At 45.6% G+C, this 27,188-nt stretch overlaps 1 protein-coding gene and 1 long non-coding RNA gene across 2 annotated transcripts; one reads left to right on the forward strand and one right to left on the reverse strand.

Annotated features, from left to right (window-relative positions):
• Positions 1–2,142: 2,142 nt before the first annotated feature.
• TSR2 (TSR2 ribosome maturation factor) lies at positions 2,143–12,749 on the reverse strand. Its single transcript, XM_056537761.1, has 5 exons — positions 12,532–12,749; positions 9,834–9,924; positions 7,576–7,667; positions 5,850–6,011; positions 2,143–2,931 (listed from the first exon to the last, which is right to left on the reverse strand). Exons 1-5 carry the CDS (start codon positions 12,610–12,612, stop codon positions 2,776–2,778), a joined length of 582 nt encoding a protein of 193 aa, XP_056393736.1. The 5' UTR covers positions 12,613–12,749; the 3' UTR covers positions 2,143–2,775.
• Positions 12,750–12,954: 205 nt separating this feature from the next.
• On the forward strand, positions 12,955–25,955 carry LOC130290319 (uncharacterized). Its single transcript, XR_008847565.1, has 3 exons — positions 12,955–13,181; positions 14,674–14,757; positions 25,796–25,955. It is a non-coding gene; the product is annotated as an uncharacterized LOC130290319 (long non-coding RNA).
• Positions 25,956–27,188: the final 1,233 nt, after the last annotated feature.

The raw sequence follows: 27,188 nt of genomic DNA on the forward strand, positions 1-27,188 counted from the left end.
CTTTCAGGTGCTCCGGTGGGCTGGAAAAGGTGGATACAGTCCTAGGAGACTCTTTCCTAGGACTGTATCCACCTTTTCCAGCCCACGGGAGCACCTGAAAGCTGAACTAATTTATGCAGGAAAAGTCATCAACTGCCGAGCCGAGAAGTTCGTGACGAATTGAATTTACTGTAAGTTCGCTCATCTCTAGTGTCCTCTATGGAAATATAATGTAAAACGCTTACCCAGCATCCAGACAGTCATACTCCATATATCACACCAGCCGACTCCTTGCTGTTAGTTTGGCATAGCAGAGCCGAGGATGATCTCTCAATCTCTGTACTAAGGCCTCGTTCACACTGCCCATTAGGTGGCGCTCTGTCAGCAGTTCCGTCAAGTTTAGCAGAGAAAACTAAGACGGTACAAGCGCTATTTCTCTTCTCCACTAAGTTCCTGTAAAATTATCGGATCACCAACAGGCCCCAATGCAAGGGAATGGGGGCCGTAGGACCCGGCAATAGACGTTTGCATCCGACCCATTTCAGGATCCGATCAACTAAAGAAAAGAAGAGAAAAAAAAGAGCTCTTTTTTTTTTTTCTTTTGCCGATCGGACCCTTAAAGGGGTTACTCCGCCGAAGAACTTTTTTTTCCCTATCCAAAGGATGGTACAGAGATCCCTATACAGTCCATTCTAGCCTCCAGGCATAGCCCATAGTAATCAGTGACACGTCCAAACACATAAAAAATATTTAAAATGTCACAAACTGTATTGGGGAAACAAAAAACCCCACAAACTCACAATACATTAGAAACAGAGCTACGAATCACCCAGATAACATAGTCATGTAGTCAGATGTAAACTGCACAGGATTAGGAAAAAAAAAAAAATCAAAAAATAAATCAGGTTTTCTTCTTAAAACAGCGCCACTCTCTGGTCGTATGGTTTGTCTGGTATAGCAGCTCAGTTTCAGATCAAGTGAATGATTGTAATGCGCAATGGTCACAGGAAATCATTATACAATATGTGTGTATCCATCTCATATCTGTCTATCTATAAATCCCATAATTTACAATATTATTGGCTCCAGGACGACCCTTGTATGTTGGGCCCATAACTCTATGGAAACCTGGGAATTGGTTCTGAAGACCCAAAATGTCATCCAAAAATAGGAAAAAGTGAAGAGTAAAGAAAATAAGCTGATAACTAATATAGATAAAGCAAATCCTTCCATATAAAAGTAATAAAGATCTGCTGGGAGCTGTAATCACTGTCTATGTAGAGGACAGGAGCTTCTTCAGGGTCCTGTACAGTACACAGTGTCCTAAACAAAGTAACATGGAGCCGCCCTCACCTGGTGTCCAAAGGGAGCAGCTAACCCTGGTACAGGTAAAGAGTACAGAACATGTAATACCTCCCTGTACTGTAGGGGGCGCTACCAGACACCAGTCAGTGCATGCACTTCAGTAATACAGGTAAAGAGTACAGAACATGTAATACCTCCCTGTTACTGTAGGGGGCGCTACCAGACACCAGTCAGTGCATACACTTCAGTAATACAGGGGTTTTACCAGTGAAATGTCCATTCTGATTGGTCAGATCTTCCGGCCATTGACAGGTATCACAGATCTGGACTGTCTGTACATTGTATGGTGAGAGTCTGGTCTCAAGTTACAATGGTCCAGAAAAGACCAAAAATATTGTAATCTGAGGCCATTGTAAGTTGAGGGATCACTGTATATATATATATGAACAGTTATGGTGTGGACGGGGTTCGCAATCCCGGGGGCCGCCATAACTCTCAACCCCCCCCCCCCCCCCCATGTCACTCCATTGCTGCTGTGACCGGAACAGCATCGCCGCGCATGCGCAGTCACTCATGCGCCTTAGTGTCAGGACCGGACTAACATAATAGCCGGCAGTCCATACAGAAGTCCTGACAATAAAAGCCGGGAGCGAGTAGCGGACACGGACTCTGTTTGGTATGACATCCTGACACTATTCACTTGAATGGGGCTGAGGTGCAATACCAGACAGAACATGGACAAAGGCGGCATCCGATAATGGAAGACAGCGCCCCCTCCCCCCCCCCACCACCACCCATTTTAACCACTTCAGGGCCAAATCTTAAGAACTCATGAAGGTCCACACAAAATTTGTAAAAAAAAAAAAAAACAGAAAACGAATTATCAGGTAGAAGCTGCACACCCGTTCAGACCGGTCATACATATGCATCTTTATAAGACAGGCTGGGCCTGATTCATTCTGTGTCTATCTGCCTTTGGGAGATCGCACGTTCTATATGGAGCCCTTCTAAAGGTGTTTCCTAACCAGGGTGCCTCCAGCTGTTGCAAAATAACAACTCCCATCAATCCTTTACTGTAGTGGTCTCCAAACTGCAGTCCTCCAGCTGTTGCAAAATAACAACTCCCATAAATCGTTTACTGTAGTGGTGTCCAAACTGCAGTCCTCCAGCTGTTGCAAAACTACAACTCCCAGCATGCCCGGACAGCCGTTGGCTGTCCGGACATGCTGGGAGTTGTAGTTTTGCAACAGCTGGAGGCACACTGGTTAGGAAGCACTGACTTATTGTGTGTCAATAATAATTTATACAGAGCAAATGTCTATTTAAATGGATGATCCAATCCTCCGTCCTCCAGGCGATTCACGATCTGGTGTATTTCGCCCAGATGGTTCAATGTGTCCAAGTCTCTACCGGGCACATACCATAGAGCCTGTGACCGCCGTGCTTGGTAAAATGGCGCCACCTAGCTGTGCAATAGTGAAAATGTTCTCATCACTTCTTTTTCCTCCGGACCACTGTCCAGCCATCAGCCTCAGGTATCTCCCCCTCCTCGGGTTCCCTGTGGTGCCCGTCAGACGCCGATGTACTAGGTGCGGCGGACGCGGTTCCGGTGGAAGGGGTCGGTATACTCGTCTCACAGTCCATCGCCTGTAACAGAGGATACAAGACATAAGGAGCAGCGTATCTACAATACAGGGGCCTACAGATAACAGACTGTGAAGTATCAGCACAACTAATGGGGGCTTTAACCTAATAGGGGGGGGGGGGGGGGGGGGGATTCCCTACCTAATGGGGGCTTTAACCTAATAAGGGAGATTCGCTACCTAATGGGGGCTTTAACCTAATAGGGGGGATTCCCTACCTAATGGGGCCTTTAACCTAATAGGGGGGATTCCCTACCTAATTGGGGCTTTAACCTAATAGGGGGGGATTCCCTACCTAATAGGGGCTTTAACCTAATAGGGGGGGGGATTCCCTACCTAATGGGGGCTTTAACATAATAGGGGGGATTCCCTACCTAATTGGGGCTTTAACCTCATAGGGGGGTTTCCCTACCTAATTGGGGCTTTAACCTAATAGGGGGGATTCCCTACCTAATTGGGGCTTTAACCTAATAGGGAGGATTCCCTACCTTATGGGGGCTTTAACCTAATAGGGGGGGGATTCCCTACCAAATGGGGGCTTTAACCTAATAGGGAGGATTCCCTACCTACCTAATGGGGGCTTTAACCTAATAGGGGGGATTCCTTACCTAACTACTGGGGGGCTTCTACCTAACCTCTGAGGGCTTTTAACTAATAGGGAAATTCCCTACTTGCCCATCTTCTAGAGTCTTCTACCTAAAAGGGGAGGATTGCTTTACCTAACTACTGGGGTCTTCTACCTAGTAATTAGGGAGGGAATTTCCCCTAGTAGGTAGAAGCCCCCCAGTAGTTAGGTAGAGAATCCCCCCCTATTAGGTAGAAGCTCCCAAGTATTAGATATAATCCCCCCTCCCAATATTAAGTAGATGCCCTCAGATGTTTTGCAGGGAAATTACCCCATTAGGTAGAAGCCCCCAGTAGGTAGGTAGTGAATTCCATCTATTAGGTAGAAGCCCCCAGTAGTTAGGTAGGGAATCCCCCCCTATTAGATAGTAGTTAAGGGGGGAATTTGCCCTATTATCTAATAGGGGGAATTCCCTACTTTACTACTGGGGCTTCTACCTAACGGGGATTGATTTCATACCTACTGGGGGTTTTAATCTAATGGGGGGGGGGGGGATGTCATACCTACCTAGCTAGCTACTGGGGGCTTCTACCTAATGGGGGGAAACTATCTAATGGCGGAGGCTTCAGCTTAATGAGAGGGATTCTCTACCTAGCTACTGGGGGATTCTATCTAAAAGGGAGGATTCTCTACCTACCTACTGGGCGCTTCTACCTAATAGGGGGGTTCCCTACCTTACTACGGGGGGCTTTTACCTAATAGGGGAGGTTCCCTAACTAACTACTTAGACTTCTACCTATAAAGGGGGGCCTCCCTACCTAATTACTGTGAGCAAATATTAATTCTGAGTGTCAGTGAGATCCTAAGGCTTCACGAAATCTAGAGTCTCCTCTGCTGTCACAAGACAAAAAAAAAATATATATATATATTTGGTAATTTATATCAGCAAGTACTTAAAGTATCGGTACTCATACTCAGTCTAAAAAATGGCATTGTCGGGACATAACCCTACATGCCTTACACAGACAACCTGGGGGGGACCTGTTCTTTATTTTATCTAATCATTATGATCCACATCTGGTTTTGGCTTCACAACAAAACTGTACTGGGGCCCCATTCACACTACTATTTTTTGGAAATTCTGCTGCACAAAGCCAACATTGTAGTCAATGGGATTTCCGATGACCGGTTCACACTGCAGAATTTATGGAATCCGGACTCCAACGTGGTTCATTATTTTGCCAGAATTCCGTGTGGACTACATTGGCGTCAAAAAGGGCCGCCGCATGTCCTACCACTGCCGCCTGCGGAACGTTCTACTGCGAGGCTCTTTACAGGCGGACGTTCCGTCATGTGTATGAGTTTTAAGAACATGTTCACAGGTACATACCGGTAATTAACTGCAGATTTTCTGAGCTGAAAATCTGCCACAGATTTTGTAGCTACCCATTGCCTTCAATAGGGTCCACGGCAAATCTGCAAATCCTCTATTACTATTGCAAATTTGCTGCAGACTCATTATAGTCAATGGGTAAAAGAATCCCCTGCGGAAAATCCGCACATGTGAACGTACCCTAAAGGGATCTCCAAGTTGGGCAGTTGCTAAACTACAACTCCCAGCTTGCCCAGACAGCAAATGGCAGAACTACTATATATACTGGTCTCATAGAGGACAGCAGCAGTATACAGATAGAGCTGGAGGGAAGGTGTATAACTGCCATATATCCTGATCCCATAGAGATAGCAGCAGTATACAGATAGAGCTGGGAGGGGTATAACTACTATATATCCTGATCCAATAGAGATAGCAGCAGCAGTATACAGATAGAGCTGGAGGAGAGCGGTATACCTATTATATATCCTACTAACAGAAATAGCAGCAGCAGCAGTATACAAATAGAGCTGGATACGAGGTGTATAAATACTATCCTGATCTCATAGAGATAGTAGCAGTATACAGAGAGAGCTGTAGGAGAGGGGTATAACTACTATATATCCTAATGCCATAGATATAGCAGCAGTATACAGATAGAGCTGGAGGGGAGGTGTATAACTACTATATATCCTGATCCCATAGATATAGTAGCAGTATACAGAGAGAGCTGGAGTGGAGGTGTATAACTACTATATATCCTGATCCCATAGATATAGATAGAGGTAAGTTTAGTTGCTATCTCAGTGTTTTCACACCAGGGTGCCTCCAGCTGTTGCAAAACTACAACTCCCAGCATGCCTAGACAGCCATTGGCTGTCCAGGCATGCTGGGAGTTGTAGTTTTGCAACAGCTGGAGGCACCCTGGTTGGGAAACACTGCTTTTAATAAGTGTAAACAAATGCTCTCCTCCCCCAATACCAACCTCCTCGTCCTCCTCGGTGCTGCTCTCCTCCTCATCCCTCACTTCCTGCACATTAGCTTTGACATTATATTTCTTCTGGGACAGCTGAGCGATCTTCTCTTTCATGTTGGTGGTGTCTCCATGTTGGCACTGGGAGAAGAACGTGCAGAGCTGCTGGGCAATCTGGGGAATGAACAGATATCAGATTCTATAGGTTCTTTACCACATACAGACACTAAGGGTAGGGTCACACGGGGCTGGTGCAAGGATTTTTTGTCACCCTAGGCAACAGCTAATATTGTCGCCCCCTTGACTACACCCATTGGCTCCACCCTTTGACATGCCCCACTTTACTACTGGGGTGACACACTGTAACAAACCCCCTCCTCATGTAATCACCTTACTACTGGGGTGACACACTGTAACAAACCTCCTCCTCATGTAATCTCCTTACTACTGGGGTGACACACTGTAACAAACCTCCTCTTCATGTAATCTCCTTACTACTGGGGTGACACACTGTAACAAACCTCCTCCTCATGGTGCTGGCTAAGCAAGTGGTTTGGATGCTGGTTGTTTAACTTTCTTGCGGCAGGCAGAGCGGCGCCCCCCATCAGGAGGGCGCTCTAGGCGGCTGCCTATAGGCAGAGCCGGCCCTGGGGTCACACACAGCTCATCTGCAGCATATTGGACGCTGAAGATGCACTGACAGCAGTCACAGAGAGAGTTCCCTGCAGCGGATTTCTCGCAGGCAGTCATGAATGGACACACAGAGCTACCCAGCCGCAGCAGGGAGCTCGCTCTGCAGTCGCTCTGTGACAAACTCTCTGTGGAAAACTTTTTTTTTTTTTTTTTAGATCAACTGGTGCCAGAAAGTTAAACAGATTTGTAAATGACTTCTATTAAAAAAATATTAATCCTTCCAGTACTTATTAGCTGCTAAATACTACAGAGGAAATTATTTTCTTTTTGGAACACAGAGCTCTCTGCTGACATCATGACCACGGTGCTCTCTGCTGACATCTCTGTTCATTTTAGGAACTGTCCAGAGCAGCCTATGTTTGCTATGGGGATTTTCTCCTACTCTGGTCAGTTCTTAAAATGGACAGAGATGTCAGCAGAGAGCACTGTGGTCATGATGTCAGCAGAGAGCTCTGTGTTCCAAAAAGAAAATAATTTCTTCAGTAGTATTCAGCAGCTAATAAGTACTGGAAGGATTAAGATTTTTTAATAGAAGTAATTTGCAAATATGTTTATCTTTCTAACACCAGTTAAAGGGGCTAGAATTTGCAGGATCCACTGGTAGCAGAGAAGGAGGAAATAGATGTGTCCTCAGAGCAGGTTCTTCTCCGGGTGCTGTAGATCGTCATAAACAATAGGTGACTGCTCCTATAGGGAGTGGCCCTACTGTCAGACTCTACTGTATGACACCTTCCATTACCAGTCTGGCAGGAGCCTCAAGTAACCCATCTGTGCCCCAAAGGACTCTGGGAAAAAAATGTGTAAAGAATGTATAGATTGCGTTGCAACAATGAATAAAAGTGGTCCTGCAGCTGTTGCAAAACTACAACTCCTAGCATGCCCGGACAGCCGTTGGCTGTCCGGGCATGCTAGGAGTTGTAGTTTTGCAACAGTTGGAGGCACCCTGGTTGGGAGACACTATATAAATGGGGCCTAAAGACCTGCACCCCACCTACGGCACTGTAGCGCAATCGATAAGTAACATTAAAAAACCAAATGTCCTTACCAAAGGTAAACTTCCATCCTCCACCATTGTGTCGAACTCGTCATTCATTATGCCCTGCAGGGTCTCCTCCACCTCGTACTGCTCCAGGTCAGCTGCAAACAAGAGGATGAAGTTACACAATGTATACACCATAAAGGGACACTCCGCTCTAATATACAAGCTGGAAAATGTTGAGCAATTGACTTATAAAAACTGACTCATTAACAGAGCAATGCTTTTAATATACAGTGACCCCCCCCCCCCCGACCTACGATGTCCCCAACATACGATCATTTCAACATGCGATGGTCTCTCAGAGGCAGCATCAACATACGATGCTTTTGTATGTCGGGGCCATCGCATAAACGGCTATCCGGCAGCGCAGACTGCTTCAGCTGCCACCGGATAGCCGTTTACGGTGCCCCGTGTGGTCCGCTGACGATCACTTACCTGTCCTCGGGGCTCCGGCGCGTCCTCTTCGGGATCCCCTGCATCGTCGGCGCTCTCCATCGTCGTCATCACGTCGCTGCACATGCCGTCCCGTCATCCAATAGGAGCGGCGTGCGTAGCGTCGTGATGGCGGTGACCGAGAGCGAGGATGCCGGGGAAGCAGAGGCCTTGCCGGAGCGTCGGGGGACACCACGGGGACGCAGCGACAGAGATGGACGGCAACATCCAGGGCAGCGGTGACGAGCGGTGACGGTCCGGAGCGGCGGGGACAGGTGAGTATAACCTCCAATACCAGTGGTCTTCAACCTGCGGACCTCCAGATGTTGCAAAACTACAACTCCCAGCATGGCCGGACAGCCGTTGGCTGTCAGGGCATGCTGGGTGTTGTAGTTTTGCAACATCTGGAGGTCCGCAGGTTGTAGACCACTGTCCTATACTTTACATTGCACGGATCCCTCAACATACGATGGTTTCATCAAACGGTGGTCCATTTGGAACGGATTACCATCGTATGTTGAGGGAGCACTGTAGTTAAAAAAAATAATTATTATTATTTATATATATATATATATATATATATATATATATATATATATATATATATATATAGTAGATTATGTTTATTTAGTAGTATGAGTACACAAGGGTGCACAACCCTGAATAAGGTCATTAATGTTGCAGTCAGAACGCAAACAGCCAATTCAAGCGTTAGGGCGCGTTCACACGGCCGTCTGTCCCCGTTTTTTTCCCATGTTTTGGTTCCGTTGTTGCGGTTGTAAAATAATCCCATTGATGTCAAAAAGGATTTTATTTTTTACAATCCTTTCACATCCGTTTGTACCCATCTGCGCTCATTTCCGTTTTTTTGACAGGAGAAAAGACGGCACATGCAGTATTTTTTCTTCCGTCAGAAAAACGGAAGAAGAAACGGATACGGTAAATTTAACATTGAAATGTATGGGAAACTGATGAGGGGTATTCCAGGCAAAACCTTTTTTTTTATATATATCAACTGGCTCCAGAAAGTTAAACAGATTCGTAAATTACTTCTATTAAAAAATCTTAATCCTTCCAATAGTTATTAGCTTCTGAAGTTTTCTGTCTAACTGCTCAATGATGATGTCACGTCCCGGGAGCTGTGCATGATGGGAGAATATCCCCATAGGAGCTGGACAGCTCCCGGGACGTGAGTCATCAGAGAGCAGTTAGACAGAAAATAACAACTCAACTTCAGAAGCTAATAACTATTGGAAGGATTAAGATTTTTTAATAGAAGTAATTTACAAATCTGTTTAACTTTCCTGAGCCAGTTGATATATAGAAAAAAGTTTTGGCCTGGAATACCCATCAACTGGCTCCGGAAAGTTGAACAGATTTGTAAATTACTTCTATTAAGTGTCCTTTCACCTTTATTTAAAAAAACAAAAAACTGTTTTACTTACCCCAGCCTCCCTTCCCAATCGGATCCCCATTCTGCCTCCGGTGTTAAGCGTCGGACGTCTTTGTTTGGCGCTTCTTTGTCACGTGACTGCTGCAACCAATCAGCAACCTCGCCCTAATGCTCCTGAGGCCGCTGATTGGCTGCGGCAGTCAACTGAAGTCCACTGCTCCTTTAACACTGAAGCGCTGATCGCAGGCAGAATGGGGGATTAGCACAGGAACTGAGGTGGAGGTAAGTACAACTTTTTTTTTTTTTGTTTTTTTTTAAAGGATGGGCACACTATAAAAAGGGCTGACAAAAACCTGGGCGCCACCACAAAATGATCTATTGCCGTGGTGACCGGGTGGATTTGTCAATCCCTAATTTACATACACCTAATTATACTTACAATTGGTGTAGAAATACTCATGTATCACCCCCACCATCCATTGTGCCTTTTCCTGCACATGAGAACCTCCGAATCCATTCTCGACAGCAATCTGCCAACATAAGAGGGCGGTAATGGTTACAATATTAATAAAGTACCAGTCCACGTCATATCTATCCACCCACAGACTAGAATGCGTCCATATAAGCAAAGTCTGTAGGGTGTGAGCATCTGGTTGCCGGGCACTGCCAGTGACCACCCTTACCCTACAAGTGGTTATAGCTATAGAAGTTACAGAACATTCCTTTTGCTATACACCAGTGTCTCCCTACTAGTATGCCTCCAGCTGTTGCAAAACTACAACTCCCAGCATGCCCGGACAGCCAAAGGCTGTCCGGGCATGCTGTGAGTTGTAGTTTTGCAACAGCTGGAGGCACACTGGTTGGGAAACACTGCACTATTTCATAAAGTAACCAGTGCAAAACTACAACTCCCAGCATGCCCAGACAGCCAAAGGCTTATGTACCAGCTATGACTTTTTTTCCCCCCATTAGGATAAGTTAACGTCATCAAATGGCACACAACTACACGTGTCAAGTACAATGTCACAGTATTTAAAATGCATTTGTCACGAGACAGGTGCAGCTTAAATTCGGGGCATACGTAAGATACCCATAAAGGGTTAAACTATGTGTGCTTCATATAGAGCCCCCTGAGATGGGAGTTTAGGGGACTGTAACAATGAGTCTATTTTCCAGATGTAATAGAGAGAGAGCCTGGTGGTGCAGTAAGTCAACATTTGCCTAACAAGCTTAGAGGGAGGGGTATGATGTCAGGGTTAAAGGGGTACTCCAGTGGAAATTTTTTTTTTTTTTTTTTTTTTTATCAACTGGTGCCAGAAAGTTAAACAGATTTGTAAAGGACTTCTATTAAAAAAAATCTTAATCCTTCCAGTACTTTTTAGGGGCTGTATACTACAGAAGAAATGCTTTTCTTTTTGGATTTATCTGATGTCATGAGCACAGTGCTCTCTGCTGACCTCAGCTGTCCGTTTTTGGAACTGCCCAGAGCAGGAGAAAATCCCCATAGCAAACATATGCTGTTCTGGACAGTTCTTAAAGTGGACAGAAGAGGTCAGCAGAGAGCACTGTGGTCATGACATCAGAGAAATCCAAAAAGAAAAGCATTTCCTCTGTAGTATACAGCCCCTAATAAGTACTGGAAGGGTTAAGATTTTTTAATAGAAGTAATTTACAAATCTGTTTAACTTTCTGGCACCAGTTCATTTAAAAGAAAAAAAAAAATAAAGCTTTACAGAGTACCCCTTTAATAACTGCCCCCAGAGGGGCTGCTTCATCCTATAGAGAAGTATTTTCCAAACAGTGTATCTCAAGTTGTTGCAAAACTACAACTCCTACAGCCAATGGCTGTCCGGGAATGCTGGGAGTTGTAGTTTTGCAACAGCTGGAGGCACACTGGTTTGAAAACACTGCTAAAGAGAAGCCGAAGAACCAATTTTGCCCATCTAGAAGGTAAAATGCCACAAACTTATCAGTCAACACATTACACATTTTTGCCTCCATATTTGTGCCCCCTATACAAGTGTTCTCCAACCTGGTGCTTTCCAAATGTTGAAAAACTACAACTCCCATCATGTTGCTCTGTACCTTATACAAGAATTTTCCAAGATGTGGCTCTCCAGATGCTGCAAAACTACAACTCCTATCAAGTTGCCCTACACCCTTTACAAGTGTACCCCAACCATCCTGGCATGCTTCCCTGCACCCTCTACAACCTCACACTCCAGGTGTTGCCTAAAAAATACAACTCCCATCGTGCTGCCTTACACCCACTACAAGTGTTCCCCAACCTGTGACTCTTCAAACTCAAAACTACAACTCCCATCATCCTTACTAGAGATGAGCGAACTTACAGTAAATTTTGATTCGTCACGAACTTCTCGGCTCGGCAGTTGATAACTTTTCCGGCGTAAATTAGTTCAGCTTTCCGGTGCTCCCGTGGGCTGGAAAAGGTGGATACATTCCTAGAAAAGAGTCTCCTAGGACTGTATCCACCTTTTCCAGCCCACGGGAGCACCGGAAATCTGAACTAATTTATGCAGGAAAAGTCATCAACTGCCGAGCCGAGAAGTTCGTGACGAATCAAATTTACTGTAAGTTCGCTCATCTCTAATCCCTACCACTCCCCCTGCACCCTCTAACTGCATTCCTCAAGCTGTGCCTCTCCAGAGGTTGCTAAACTACAACTCCCATCATGCTGCAGTGCACCCTCTACAAATGTTCCCCAAGCTGTGGCACTCCAGATGTTGCAAAACTATAACTCCCAACATGCCAGGACAGCCAAAGGTTGAGAGTTGTAGTTTTTCAACAGCTGGAGGTCCACAGGTTGAAGACCAATGCCATAAATGGAGCCGGATGCTGCAAAGCATCATGGTGCCCAGATGTGAACACACACACAAACTTGACTGTACGGGCATGCTGGGAGTTGTAGTTTTGCAACCTCTGGAGGTCCACAGGTTGAAGACCAGTGCCATAAACGGAGCCCAATGCTGCAAGGCATCATGGTACGTAGACGTGAACCCACACGAACTTCCCTTAGGAGTGACCAGAGACTACAGTGTATAGACTGGACCTGGTGTTCCCTCAGCCTGACACTAGGCAGGGGTCACGTTAAAGGTCACCGGGTCGTGAGTGGTCACCTGCAGCACCGGCCAGCTCCCCAGCACCGCCTGGACCGCTTCGTAAAATACACCACGTGAATCCGAGCTGCGCGCCGCCATGACACCTCTGCCGCAGTGACCGAGGGAGATCGCCGAGCGCAGGCTGAGACGGCACAGGGCGCGCAATCGACAGCCGAGAGCATCGAGCGGCAGGGCCCAGAGTGGCCGGGAGACTGCACTGTTTCCATGGCGACACAGCCACGAATAGTCAAATCCCGCACACTTAGGGTTGCCACCCTGCCGGTATTTTACCGGCACAGCCGGTATTTTCATCTACATTCCGGGCTGTGCCGGTAAGTTTGGATGAAAAATACCGGCCATGCAATGGCCGGTATTTTTCATTCACTGACAGGTGCGGACGGAGCAGCATCCCCAGAAGAACACTTCTTTCATGACCGGCCGTACAATGCCCAGGTCTGACACCAGCAGCCTGTGACAGGGAGAGCTCCGTGCGATGACAGGAAGAGACTGTACAGTGCTGGGGAGGGGGCGTGACCTCCTGTCTCCTCTCTCCCCCTCCCCCGCCTTCCCTCTGCCCCGTGCAGTCTTACAACCCTCCATAGGCAGAGCAGGGAGGGGAGAGAAGGAGAGGCCGTGTGTATCCTGTCTCCCTCTGCTGCGCAGGGCGGGTGAGTGTCTGTGTATATATGTGTGTGTGTGTGTATATATATGTGTCTGTATATATGTGTCTGTGTTTATATGTGTCTGTATATATGTGTCTGTGTCTCTATGTGTCTGTGTATATATGTGTGTGTGTCTCTATGTGTCTGTGTATATATGTGTGTGTGTGTGTGTGTGTAGGGGGGGGGGGGGTAAACTGCCTAATCTGGGGGACAACTATGCTGCCTAATCTGGGGGACAACTATGCTGCCTAATCTGGGGGACAACTATGCTCCTAATCTGGGGGACAACTATGCTGCCTAATCTGGGGGACAACTATGCTGCCTAATCTGGGGGACAACTATGCTGCCTAATCTGGGGGACAACTATGCTGCCTAATCTGGGGGACAACTATGCTGCCTAATCTGGGGGACAACTATGCTGCCTAATCTGGGGGACAACTATGCTCCTAATCTGGGGGACAACTATGCTCCTAATCTGGGGGACAACTATGCTCCTAATCTGGGGGACAACTATGCTCCTAATCTGGGGGACAACTATGCTCCTAATCTGGGGGACAACTATGCTCCTAATCTGGGGGACAACTATGCTCCTAATCTGGGGGACAACTATGCTGCCTAATCTGGGGTACAACTATGCTCCTAATCTGGGGGACAACTGGGGTACAACTATGCTCCTAATCTGGGGGACAACTGGGGTACAACTATGCTCCTAATCTGGGGGACAACTGGGGTACAACTATGCTCCTAATCTGGGGGACAACTGGGGTACAACTATGCTCCTAATCTGGGGTACAACTATGCTGCCTGATCTGGGGGACAACTATGCTGCCTAATCTGGGGAAAAACTACCCGGCCCTCCACAATATTTTTAGTTTCTCATGTGGCCCCATGGGATAAATAATTGCCCCCCCCCATTCCTCCTCAACCCCGGACATTTCTTAACCTGGAGCCGCCCGGGGAAAGGAGAAAGTGAAGACAAGAGACTGGTGAGACCTCTCTGCAAAATTGTGTATTTAATGCAGTGTTTCCCAACCAGGGTGCCTCCAGCTGTTGCAAAACTATTACTCCCAGCATGCCCAGACAGCCTTTGGCTGTCCGGGCATGCTGGGAGTTGTAGTTTTGCAATAGCTGGAGGCACCCTGGTTGGGAAACCCTGATTTAATGTGTGAAACTATCTGCTGCGCTCTGTATCTAATCCTGTCATGTGCGATACTGTCTGCTGCGCTCTGTATCTAATCCTGTCATGTGTGATACTGTGAGCTGAGCCTGTATATCCAAATCTGTCATGTGGGATACTATCTGCTGAGCCTGTGTATCTATATCTGTCATGTGCGATACTGTCTGCTGAGCCTGTGCATCTAAATCTGTCATGTGTGATACTGTCTGCTGAGCCTGTGTATCTAATCCTGTTATGTGTGATACTGTCTGCTGAGCCTGTGCATCTAAATCTGTCATGTGTGATACTGTCTGATTAGCCTGTTTATCTGACGTTGCGCAGGGGGACGTCACTCGTCATCACAGAGAGCCAGCGTTGCTGTCGCGCTCCACCACTACCGCCGCCGCTGGCATAAATAGGGTTTAGGTAGGTATTCTCTAAATGTAAATTTTTTTGTGCGATATAGGAAAACTCCCCCCGCATATATATTGTATCCCTCCAATCCCCTATGCCATTTCTTAAACCCCCCTCCCATCCCCCATGCCATTTCTTAAACCCCCCTCCCATCCCCCATGCCATTTCTTAAACCCCTGATCCCTCAGCCCCTGTGCAATCTGGCCCCTCCCCTTTTGTAGCTCCACCCCCCATAGCCACACCCATGACCGGTATTTTTCTGAGGGAAAGGTGGCAACCCTACGCACACTCCGCTGTAAACAATGTCACTCCTTTATTATAGTCACTAATTTGGTTTGCAAAATAAGAATCTGCTCCCAAAATAAAGACTCCCTCCACAGCTTGTGACTCATGACTACAGCATTGTTTTCTAAGCAGGGTGCCTCCAGCTTTTGCAAAATAAAATTTGTAGGGTAAAATTGCAAAAAAAACTTTTATTTTTTGTTTTGGTATTACGCAGTGCATTTTTTCAGTAAAATTGACACGTTATCTTTATTCTGTTTTTTGATATGATTAAAACAATACTTATAATGACATTGTTTTTGTATTATTGTACTAAGTCAAACTTTTTGGACAAAATCGGTATGCTTTAGATTGCCCTATAAATCATATTTTTCCCTATAAGGGGCTGTATAAGGGCTTTTTTTTCACGGTGATCTGTCGTTTTTATCAGTGACATTTTTTGTTTTGACTTTTTAATCACATTTTATAATTTTTTTTTCTTACATATGATGTGGCTAAAAATCTGTATTTCCATATGTGGCAAAACCAGATATGTTGGGGTTCTTTTTTTCCCCCCTTTATCTTTCTATTTTACTTTTAGAAAAATTTTTTTTTTTTTTACACTTTAGTCAACATAGGGGACCTTTTTTTTAATGTAATTATGAGATTGCAATGTACATGGTAACATAGTACTAATCAGTACCATCGGCGATCTTCTAGTACAGCCTGCCTGAGCAAACCATAGAAGAAGACTGGAGATCCTAAAATAGAAGAGTAAGAGACCTCCAGCCGACCATTTGAATTCATCAGAAAGGTTGGTTTCCTAATAAGTGGTCGGGAAATACTAGCTTAAGGCATCACTGTCATTAGAAAAAATGTTAACGTGTTGCCCAGACATGTGAAATGTTTTGATCGCAACGGGAGTCCATCTCAGTCAAGTAACACAGAGTTGGGAGGGAACACGTTGAGCGCAGCCTTCTGATTCGTTCTAGGACATGTTAGAAATATAACCTTTTAAACGAGTTGTCTGTGTTATGCAAAACGTATTGTAAGAGGCTGGGTAGTGGATCCGCTGGCCTGTGTTGACAATGACTGAACTGTACCAGGGAGCGGAGTCTAAGGTGCCGCTGGTTTTCACCAGAGCCCGCATCAGGGCGGGATGGACTTGCTGCGGCAGGCGGCACCCAGGTCGCTACCCCTGGCATGATCCATCCACACAGGTTACCCAGATGTAACCTCGGCACAGATGGTAAGACGTAGTCAGACGAAGCACAGGTCAGAAGGGTAGGCAGCTAGGAAGTGTGGTCGGGTCACAGGCACTAGGTCAGGAGGCAGGCGGCAAAGGAGCAAAGTCAGGTCACGAGCTGGAGGTCTGGAACTCTAAGTAGGCAAACACTGAGGAACGCTTTCTCTTGGCACAAGGCACGAAGAAATGGCACCAAGATAGGGAGGAGCTGGATTTAAATAAGGTCCACCCTGCAGCTGACCAATTAAGAGCGCACTGGCCCTTTAAATCTAGTAGCGCCGGCGCACGTGCTCCGAAATGAATGGCCGGGGCACTGCCCATAACACGTATCCCCTATCCACAAGATAAGGCATAAGTGTCAGATCGCAGGCGCTCTGACCTCTAGGACCTCTGAGATCTCCAGAACAGGGGCCTGGCTATTCCTGCTGAGTGCTCTACCCCCCTTCTGAGTCTCAGGAGTGACAGCACGCTCCACCAATCACTTGCCACAGCGTTATCCCACCTCAGTCAATGATTGGCCGATCGGACCGTCACTCCCTGGATCTGTTCGTCTCAGTATGTTGAAGTTTGAGCGCTGAGCGGTAAGAAAAGGGCCCTGTTCTGGAGATCGTAGGGGCCCATAAATACTACACTGAGAAATAGAGAACATATACAAAAACTGAGCTACTCAAAATTAATAGTGAAAAGATTGATATTCTTTATTATAACTAAGTGACTTTTTTCTTTAAGACACATGATTAAAAAGGAGGAAATCAATAAAGAAAAGGCAGCAACCCTGGGACATGGTATAGTAGGAAAACAAATATGGAATAGAATCATCAAAGAAAAAGATGACAATTTTAACAACTACTGAAATGAGGCAATGGATACAAGGAGCTCAAAAAGGTACGAGGAGCTATAGGTTATAAAGTGCTAGTCTAGGGAGAAAGACTCCACACATGGGAATGTGGTAACGGGGTGTGATGAGGGCAGATGTTGTTACTCTAGGGGCAGATGGCATTAACCCCTTGTATTTGTGATGTCAGGGAGTGGTTTATCCTCAGTACCACCTGAAGGTATACCGCTGGATCCTGGGCGAGGCACGGGGGCAATAATGACTCCAACACCAAGTTACAGACAACGGTAGCTTTACTGAGGGTAGACAGATGGTAAAGTCTATACAGTTCAGCCAGGGCCCAAGGAGGTGACCAGTGATGCAGAGACCTTAAATGGGCACTGTCACCAACTTTATTTTTTGATATGTTGTAGTACTTATGTACTACAACATATCTCTAATATACTTCTATAATTTTTTTTTTAAATTAAAATTGTTTAATTTACATTTGAAAACCGGCCACTAGGGGTCTCCCTCCTAGTGGCTGGCTGCAGCCTGGCGTGACGTCACCCCTGAAAAAGGACTGATGCGGCCGGGCATCGGTCCTTTTTCATTCAGCCTGCGCTCGCTCCCTGCCTGTCAATCAGACAGGCAGGAAGCGAGCGCATTGGCTCCCCGGCCACTGGCTGGGAGGCCACTCCTCCCGCACATCGCCTCCGCCGCTGTCCCTGCACGCCCGCTGCCGGACTCTGCAGTAAGTGTAATGGGGGGGGGGGGGGGGGGGGTTGTGATGGAGGGAACGGGGTATGGCCCGGGGGGGGGGGGGGGAGGGAGACGGAGGGGACGGGCTAGCACCGCATGTAACTAATAGTTTATCTACACAGGGTGCCTACAGCTGTTTCAATACTACAACTCCCAGCATGCCCTGACAGCCAATAGATGTCAGGACAAGCTGGGAGTTGTAGTGATGAAACAGCTGGAGGCACCCTGTGTAGATGAACTAAGGGCGGAAGTCCCCCCCATCAGGCATCAGTGACGTGGTGCCTGCTGGGGAAGTCTGCCTGGTGGTGAGCACACTGCCAGGCAGACAAAAGGCATTTTTAATATAGTAAAAATAAAAATTAAAAGCAGGGAGGGGGTTAGGGATAGATTGGCAATAGGCAGGGACAGAAAAAAAATAGGATGGTGGGAGCTACCCTTTAAGGGCTTGCTGAGACTTGTAGTAGGACTGGACAATTGATTGCAGACCACGCTGACTTGACTCATAAAGCTGTGACTTTATCTTACTTGACTTGATGGCGGCTGCAGGACTGGACTTTGAGGTCTCCAACACTCTGGACACACACACTACTCGAGTAATTCCTCTTGAATTCTCCGCTCCAAATTAATGCACATCCCCTCTGCCCATTGACTTTAATGTTATTTCTGCTGTCCTGTTCACACTGCGGAAATTCTGCTAGCAGATTTCCGACGCTGAATTCCGTTCCGCCTGAAGAAAGAACATGTTCATTCTTCAAGCGGAATCCGCTAGCAGAAATCAATTGGAGTCAATGGTAAAAACATTTTTTGCCTGACATCGTTTTTGTGCGGAATTCGTGGCCAATTTGCGGAAATGGCTGAAAAACCCTTCACTTCTTTCTCCCACATGTCTGTGCGCAATTCCGCGTGCAATTATTATTTTTTAAATTTCTTTTTTGTCTTGTCCACAGTGCTCTCTGCTGACACCTCTGTCCGTGTCAGGAACTGTCCAGAGCAAGAGAAAATCCCCATAGCAAACCTATGCTGCTCTGAACAGTTCCTGACACGGACAAAGGTGTCAGCAGAGAGCACTGTGGACAAGACAAAAAATACATTCAAAAAGTAAAGAATTTCCTCTGTAGCATACAGCTGCTAAAAAGTACTGGAAGGATTGAGATTTTTAATAGAAGTCATTTACAAATCTGGTTAACTTTCTGGCACCAGTTCATTTAAAAAAAAAAAGTTTTCCACTGGAGTACCCCTTTAAGTTCAGTAGTTCATCTTTCCATTTGTTTATTTCCTCCTTTTAAATCATGTGGTTAAAAAAAAAAAATGTTACTTTGTTATTATAAAGAAGAGCCGTTTTTGTATATAAAGTGGTCCCTCAAGTTACAATATTAATTGGTTCCAGGACGACCATTGTATGTTGAAACCATTGTATGTTGAGACCATAACTCTAAGGAGACCTGGTAATTGGTTCTGAAACTACCAAAATGTCATCAAAAATAGGAAAAGGTGAGGATTAAAGATAAATAAGTTGATAACTTATAGAAATAAAGCAAATCCTTGCATATAAAAGTAAGAAAGAGCTACTGGGAGCTGTAATCACAGTATATGTCAGTGTTTCCCAACCAGGGTGCCTCCAGCTGTTGCAAAACTACAACTCCCAGCCGTTGGCTGTCCGGGCATGCTGGGAGTTGTAGCTTTGCAACAGCTGGAGGCACCCGGGTTGGGAAACAATGGTTTATGTAGAGGACAGAAGCTTCTTCAGGGTCCTATACAGTACACGCAGGGTCCCAAATGGAGCCCCCCTTACTTGGTGTCCAAAGGAGCAGCTAACCCTGGCACAGGTAAAGAGTACAGAATATGTAGTATCTCCCTGTACTGTAGGGGGCGCTACCAGACAGCCAGTCAGTGCATGCACGTCAGTAATACAGGTGATTTACCAGTAAAATACCCATTTTGATTGGTCAGTACCTTCAGTTGTGACAGGTATGTTGAGTCTGGTTTCAAGTTGCAATGGTCCAGAAAAGACCATTGTATGTTGAAACTATTGTATGTTGAGGCCATTGTAAGTTGAGGGATCACTGTATAGTCTCTGTTATTTTAGAGTCTACATTGTTACATTCAGTGGGGTGTTTCTTGTGGGATTGAGACCATATTTTGTTGGTCATTATTACATCAGGTACATTTTTCCCCTGTGTATGTAGATTTTACACATGTTTGGCATCTCTAACACTGAGAAATAGCTACACAACCTCAGGTTTTATAAGGTTTACAACCTTTTTCACTACAAGGACATGTTGGGATACACATAAATTTGTTAAAGGGGTACTCCTGTGGAAAACTTTGTTTTTTAAATCAACTGGTGCCAGAAAGTTAAACAGATTCGTAAATTAGTAGAAGGTACTTGCAGCCCCGATGGCAGGGGGGGCGCAGTATGGTGTTACGTGCCGCTGGCTCCGATGGCAGGGGAGCGGGATGTGATGTTCTGTACTGCAGATTGCACTCGCTCACCGGCTTTGTATCTTTTTTCTGTTGAGCGAGTGCAATCTGCAGTACAGAACATCACATCCCGCTCCCCTGCCATCGGAGCCAGCGGCACGTAACACCATACTGCGCCCCCCTGCCATCGGGGCTGCAAGGGAGACGGGAGACTGCAGTGCCCCCCTACTATCGGGGCACGAGAGGAGTGCAGGGCTGTAACCCACAGCAAAGGACTATCAAGTGGTGAGAGATACTTTTCATATCATTTGTATCTTTTTTCTGGAGATTGACTTTATGTTACAAGTGCACTCACTCTGCTACAAAACAGGACTTCAATTCTTGTTTGCGGATTAAAACAGACTTTTTTTTTCATTCATACCGGAGCACTAGTAAATTGGACATCTTTCTTACCTCCATTCGTATTAATTTGATATCCCAGGGGGCCCAGTGGGATTATCATATGGTAGTGCCAGTCAAATGTATTTTATTTATATTTAATTAAAAACAATTTTATAAGTAACGCTGATATATCTTAATTTATCTCCACCTTTATCATTATGCACCAAGGTTGGTGAGGTCCTAGAGGTATAAGCTATTATTTTGAATATCATTTACAAATCTGTTTAACTTTCTGGCACCAGTTGATTTAAAAAAAAAAAAAAAAAGTTTTCCACCGGAGTACCCCTTTAACTTCAGCAGCTCATAAGTACTGAAAGGATTAACATTTTTAATAGAAGTAATTTACAAATCTGTTTAACTTTCTGGCACCAGTCGATTAAAAAAAAAAGTTTTCCACAGGAGTACCCCTTTAAGTAAAACACCAAACATCATTTCCCCCTCCCCCCCATCTCCCCCGCAAACACCCTCATATATATCTTAAAGGAGTAGTCCAGTGGTGACTCAGTGGTGAGCAACTTATCCCCTATCCTAAGGATAGGGGATAAGTTGCAGATCGCGGGGGGTCCGACCACTGGGGCCCCCTGCGATCTCCTGTACGGAGCCCCGACAGCCCGCGGGAAGGGGGCGTGTCGACCTCCGCACGAGGCTGCGGCCGACACGCCCCCTCAATACAACTCTATGGCAGAGCCGAAGCGCTGCCTTCAGCAATCTCCGGCTCTGCCATAGAGATGTATTGAGGGTGTGTGTAGTATTCAGCAGCTAATAAGTACAGGAAGGATTTAGATTTTTTAATAGAAGTAATTTACAAATATGTTTAACTTTCTGCCACCAGTTGATTTAAAAGAAAAAAGGTTTTCACCGGAGTACCCCTTAATTTTTTTTATTTTTAATCTCACCAAACATGCAATTAGGGTTCCTTTCTCCTCCATACACCTCCAACACTTATTTGATTTCTCTGCATACATCCTATGCATGTTAAAGGGGTACTCTGCTGTTGTTCCGAATGCTCGAGCCGGCGACGGGAGCTCGTGATGCCATAGCCCCGCCCCCTCATGATGTCCACGCCCCGCCCCCTCAATGCAAGTTTATGGGAGGGGGCGTGACGGCTGTCACGCCCCCTCCCATAGACTTGCATTGCGTGGGCGGGATGTCATAGCCCCGCCCACTCATGACATCATGCCCCCTCTCAATGCAAGTCTATGGGAGGGGGCGTGACAGCCGTCACGCCCCCTCCCATAGACTTGCATCGAGGGGGCGGGGCGTGAATGGCATGAGTGGGAGGGGCTATGACATCATGAGCTCCCGTCGCTGGCTCCAGCGTTCGGAACAGTTTGTTCCAAATGCTGAGCAGCGGAGTACCCCTTTGACTGGGCATAAATACAAGCGACAGATAATTTTTATCTGTAGATAAACCTACTCTATTCTGTTTTCTCAGAAGATTCTGGGCAAAAGTCTGGCAACCTGTATAGGCACAAGATGGATCCCTCTGAGACAGTCGCCAGAAATCCCGGTTTGGATTTATAAAGACTGTTTGATCACAGTCACGGAAACTTGTATGTCACAGTGCAACCACATCATAAGCTTTAAAGGAGTTATCCAGGAAAAAACTTTTTTATATATATTAACTTCTTTTCTGTCTAAGTGCTCTCTGATGACACGTGTCTCGGGAAACGCCCAGTTTAGAAGAGGTTTGCTATGGGCATTTGCTTCTAAACTGGGCGATTCCCGAGACACGTGTCATCAGAGAGCACTTAGACAGAAAAGAACAACCTTAACTTCAGAAGCTCATAAGTACCGAAAGGATTAAGATTTTTTTTTAATAGAAGTAATTTACAAATCTGTTTAACTTTCTGGAGGCAGTTGATATATAAAAAAAAGTTTTTTCCTGGATAACCCCTTTAATATAGGCGTGTAAGGGTACGGTCGCACGTAGCGCTAACGCAGTGTATTTCACGCTGTGCAAAATGCTCTGGCCCCTGTATCGCTGGTCATCAGGCACGGTGCGAAGTTTGCTCCATGCAGCAGATGACAGGGGGTGCTGCAAGAGAGATCGCGGGGTTCCCAGCTGGACCCCGACGATCATATATCTTATTCAAAGGATGGGGGATAAGATGTCTAGGGGCGGAGTACCCCTTTAAGCGCAACATGGGACCGTACCCTTAGGGTAGGTTCACACTGTGGAATCTCCGGGCAGAAAGTTTCCGGCCGGAGATTCCGAGTCCGGCCAGCGCCGACTGAATCAGTCGGCGCTAGGACCGCGTGGACATTGGCGTTGCTCATTCTTCAGACGGAAATATCCAAGCGGATTTTCCGTTCACAAATTCCGCTTCACAAATTCCGAAGTGTGAATTTGTGAACGGAAACCCATTCACTATACAGTACATTTTAGCAAGCGGAATTTCTGCCTGCAATTTCAAAGCGGAATTGCAGGTGGAAATTCCGTAGTGTGAACCTAGCCAAAAACTGTGATTTTTAGCCATGCAAAATGTGTAGAGCACAAAGTGGCTGTACAGCCCTATCCTAATTGTTTTGAAGGGGTACTCCGGAGGAAAAAAGAATGCTTTCCAACTAACCAGAAAGTAATACAGATTTATAAATGATTTCTATATAAAAATCTTAATCCTTCCAGTACTTATCAGCTGCTGTATGCTCCAGAGGAAGTTGTGCAGTTCTTTTCTGTCTGACCACAGTGCTCGCTGCTGCCACCTCTGTCTGTGTCAGGAACTGTCCAGAGGTGAAGCAAATCCCCATAACAAACCTCTACTGCTCTGAACAGTTCCTGACATGGACAGAGGTGTCAGCAGAGAGCACTGTGGTCAGGCTGGAAAGAACTACGCAACTTTCTCTGGAGCATACAGCAGCTGATAAGTACTGGAAGGATTAAGATTTTTATACAGAAGTAATTTACAAATCTATATAACTTTCTGGCACAAGATGAATTACATTTGTATTTTTTTTTTACCCCTTTCAGTTACTTAAACACAACATTTAGCTATTAGGGTTGTTGGTAAACCTGCCCTAGATGCAGTGGTCTCCAAACTGTGACCCTCCAGCTAGTGCAAACTACAACTCCCAGCATGCCCAGTTGTATTTGGAGGTCCACAGTTTGAAGAACTAGGAAGTACATGGCCCATAGTGTTTCCCAACCAGTGTGCCTCCAGCTGTTGCAAAACCACAACTCTCAGCATGCCCGGACAGCCAACGGCTGTCCGGGCATGCTGGGAGTTGTGGTTTTGCAACATCTGAAGGGAGACCACGAGGACTAAGAGGATTTGGGACATGGCACCGTTCACACAGGCTCCATCCACCATTTTTAAATCTCATCCACATGTCATTTACAAATCTGTATCACTTTCTGGTATTTTGTTTTTTTCCATCGGCGTACCCCTTTAAGTGTATTTATATATTTTTTTTCCATTGCATAACAGAAAATCTTCCGCTGACATTTGCAATGTTGGACTAGTTTTAGGTTAATACAATCGCTCCTTGTGTGTACAGGGAAGAGAAACCAGTTTGATCTAACACAAGAAGAAACCTCACACGTATAGGACATTTTACATACAGGGTCTGACCTTCAATGGACTTTTTTGTGCAGAATGTCATTTCCTCCCAATATTCTCTCCCCGCTCTGTGAAGGTGTCTTTTTATGGCAGTCATCACAATAGCAGGGTGCACTAAGCAAACATACGCATTCCTTACTAACAGCTGTTATTACAAGGGGTAAGACACCGAAAAAAAAGGGCGTTTTAGGTCACGTCCCGCAAAAAGACATAAAAATATCTCGAGAAATTATGAAAAGAAGACAGATACATCGTTTACCAGATTCACAGGGCCAGACGTGTAACTCGCAGCCTCTGGGCCCCGATACAAAATCTGCAACAGGGCCCCATGTGCCAGTTATAATATTGGTTTCTTATGGGGCCGTTGTGCTTTGGGGCCCCGTTGCGACTGCTACCTCTGCAGCCTTTGCAGCTACGCCCCTGCACAGCGCAATCCTTTATAGTCAGTCTGTATAGAGAGAGAGGAATACACAGACTCGGTTTGCTTTTTTCTTATATAGAAAACACATTTAGGGGGCGTTCCCACCTGGCGTATACGCAGCGTATTTCATGCTGCGCAAAATTTGCGGCAGCAGCGGGAAATATGCTGCGTATTCCTCGCTCACTACACACACAGGGCTTTCCGGCGACAGCCCTATGTGTGCAGTGACTTTTGGAGGCGGAGCCGCATGTCACAGTCACGCCAGCACACGGCCCCGCCTCCAGAACTCACTGCACACATAGGGCTGCCGCCGGAAAGCCCTGTGTGTATAGTGAGCAAGGAATATGGAGCATATTTCCCGCTGCAAATTTTGCACAGAGTGAAATACGCTGAGTATACGCCAGGTGGGAACGCACCCTTATGTATAGTAGAAAAAAATACCTTGATAGCTATTATAAGGGAAAACCCTTTTACATGTATGGCAAGGAGTTGTTGGATGGTTACAAGAAATATATAGCTGAATAGCACCATAGCTGAATAGCTTCTCATGTTTCATCTCTATACTCATGTTTTATCTATATCTTTGTGCTAGCAGTGTACTGCTGTATTCTCCTGTTGCTGTATATTTAGCCCAGCAGCCTACACCTGTAAGCCAGGTCTATATTATAGTTTGGAATCAATAGTGCTGGCCAACTTATTCTTTGTTTGTATTACACATATGGGGGAGTGGCTACCTCCATGTTTGTTCTTGCACCCCACCCACCTCTATCAGGTGTATATAAAGTGATTTGAATGTTCCAGATCTTGCAATGCCTGCTGATCTGTTCACACAGAGGCATATTCATAGTGTATGGTCTGTCCCAGTGAGATCACCTTACCATGATGGGACGGTTCAAGCTATTTGGCCGCCAAGTTGCAAGCTAAGTATCTCACTATTTCATTACTGCACCATAGCTGAATAGCTTCTCATGTTGTATCTATATACTCATGTTTTATCTATATCTTTGTGCTAGCAGTGTGCTGCTGTATTCTCCTGTATATATATATATATATATATATATATATATATATATATATATATGTCTGTATATACACTTTTTAAATATTTCCTACATTCTTGTTAGGAATTAACATTGCTGAGGATGTGAGAGCGAAAACCGATGGTTTACGGAACAGAACATTACGGAAGAAGATTACAGAAGACTACGGCGCGCTGTGGAATGTCCAGAGCCCTTTAATGCTTCCTTAAAATCTTTGACTGAATGCTTGTGAAATGTAGATGGTATTCCCCTTTCCTCAAAAATTATTTGCTTGATAATATATACAGACATGGCCGTAAATGTTAACACCCCTGAAATTTTTCTAGAGAATGAAGTATTTCCCACAGAAAAGGATTGCAGTAACACATGTTTTGCTATACACATGTTTATTCCCTTTGTGTGTATTGGAACTAAACCAAAAAAGGGAGGAAAAAAAGCAAATTGGACATAATGTCACCAAACTCCAAAAATGGTCTGGACAATATTATTGGCACCCTTAACTTAATATTTGGTTGCACACCCTTTGGAAAAAATAACTGAAATCAGTCACTTCCTATAACCATCAATAAGCTTCTTACACCTCTCAGCCGGAATGTTGGACCTCTCTTCCTTTACAAACTGCTCCAGGTCTCTCTTATTGGAAGGCGCCTTTTCCCAACAGCAATTTTAAGATCTCCCCACAGGTGTTCAATGGGATTTGGATCTGGACTCATTGCTGCCACTTCAGAACTCTCCAGCGCTTTGTTGCCATCCATTTCTGGGGGCTTTTTGACGTATGTTTGGGGTCATTGTCCTGCTGGAAGACCCAAGATCTTGGACGCAAACCCAGCTTTCTGACACTGGGCTGTACAGTGCGACCCAAAATCCGTTGGTAATCCTCAGATTTCATGATGCCTTGTACACATTCAAGACCCCCAGTGCCAGAGGCAGCAAAACAACCCAAAACATCATTGAACCTCCACCATATTTGACTGTAGGTACTGTGTTCTTTTCTTTGTAGGCTTCATTCTGTTTTCGGTAAACAGTAGAATGATGTGCTTTACCAAAAAGCTCTATCTTTGTCTCATCTGTCCACAAGACGTTTTCCCAGAAGGATTTTGGTTACTCAAGTTAATTTTGGCAAAATGTAGTCTTGCTATTTTACGTCTCTGTGTCAGCAGTGGGGTCCTCCTGGGTCTCCTCCATAGTGGGGTCCTCCTGGGTCTCCTCCATAGCGTTTCGTTTAATTTAAATGTTGACAGATAGTTCGCGCTGACACTGATGCTCCCTGAGCCTGCAGGACAGCTTGAATATCTTTGGAACTTGTTTGGGGCTGCTTATTCACCATCCGGACTATCTTGCGTTGACACCTTTCATCAATTTTTCTCTTCCGTCCACACCCAGGGAGATTAGCTACAGTGCCATGAGTTGCAAACTTCTTGATAATGTTGCGCACTGTGGACAAAGGCAAATCTAGATCTCTGGAGATGGACTTGTA

The sequence above is a fragment of the Hyla sarda genome, chromosome 9 (genome assembly GCF_029499605.1).
Source record: "Hyla sarda isolate aHylSar1 chromosome 9, aHylSar1.hap1, whole genome shotgun sequence".
NCBI classification, from domain to species: Eukaryota; Metazoa; Chordata; class Amphibia; order Anura; family Hylidae; genus Hyla; species Hyla sarda.

What these genes read in the sequence shown, in the direction of transcription:
- TSR2 (XM_056537761.1), bottom strand. Translation starts at nt 12,612, where the DNA reads ATGGCGGCGCGCAGCTCGGATTCACGTGGTGTATTTTACGAAGCGGTC. An exon ending in GGAGCTGGCCGGTGCTGCAG is followed by an intron (nt 9,925 to 12,531) that starts GTGACCACTCAC and finishes TTATGTTGGCAG; the next exon opens with ATTGCTGTCGAGAATGGATT. An exon ending in GCACCGAGGAGGACGAGGAG is followed by an intron (nt 2,932 to 5,849) that starts GTTGGTATTGGG and finishes CCTCTGTTACAG; the next exon opens with GCGATGGACTGTGAGACGAG.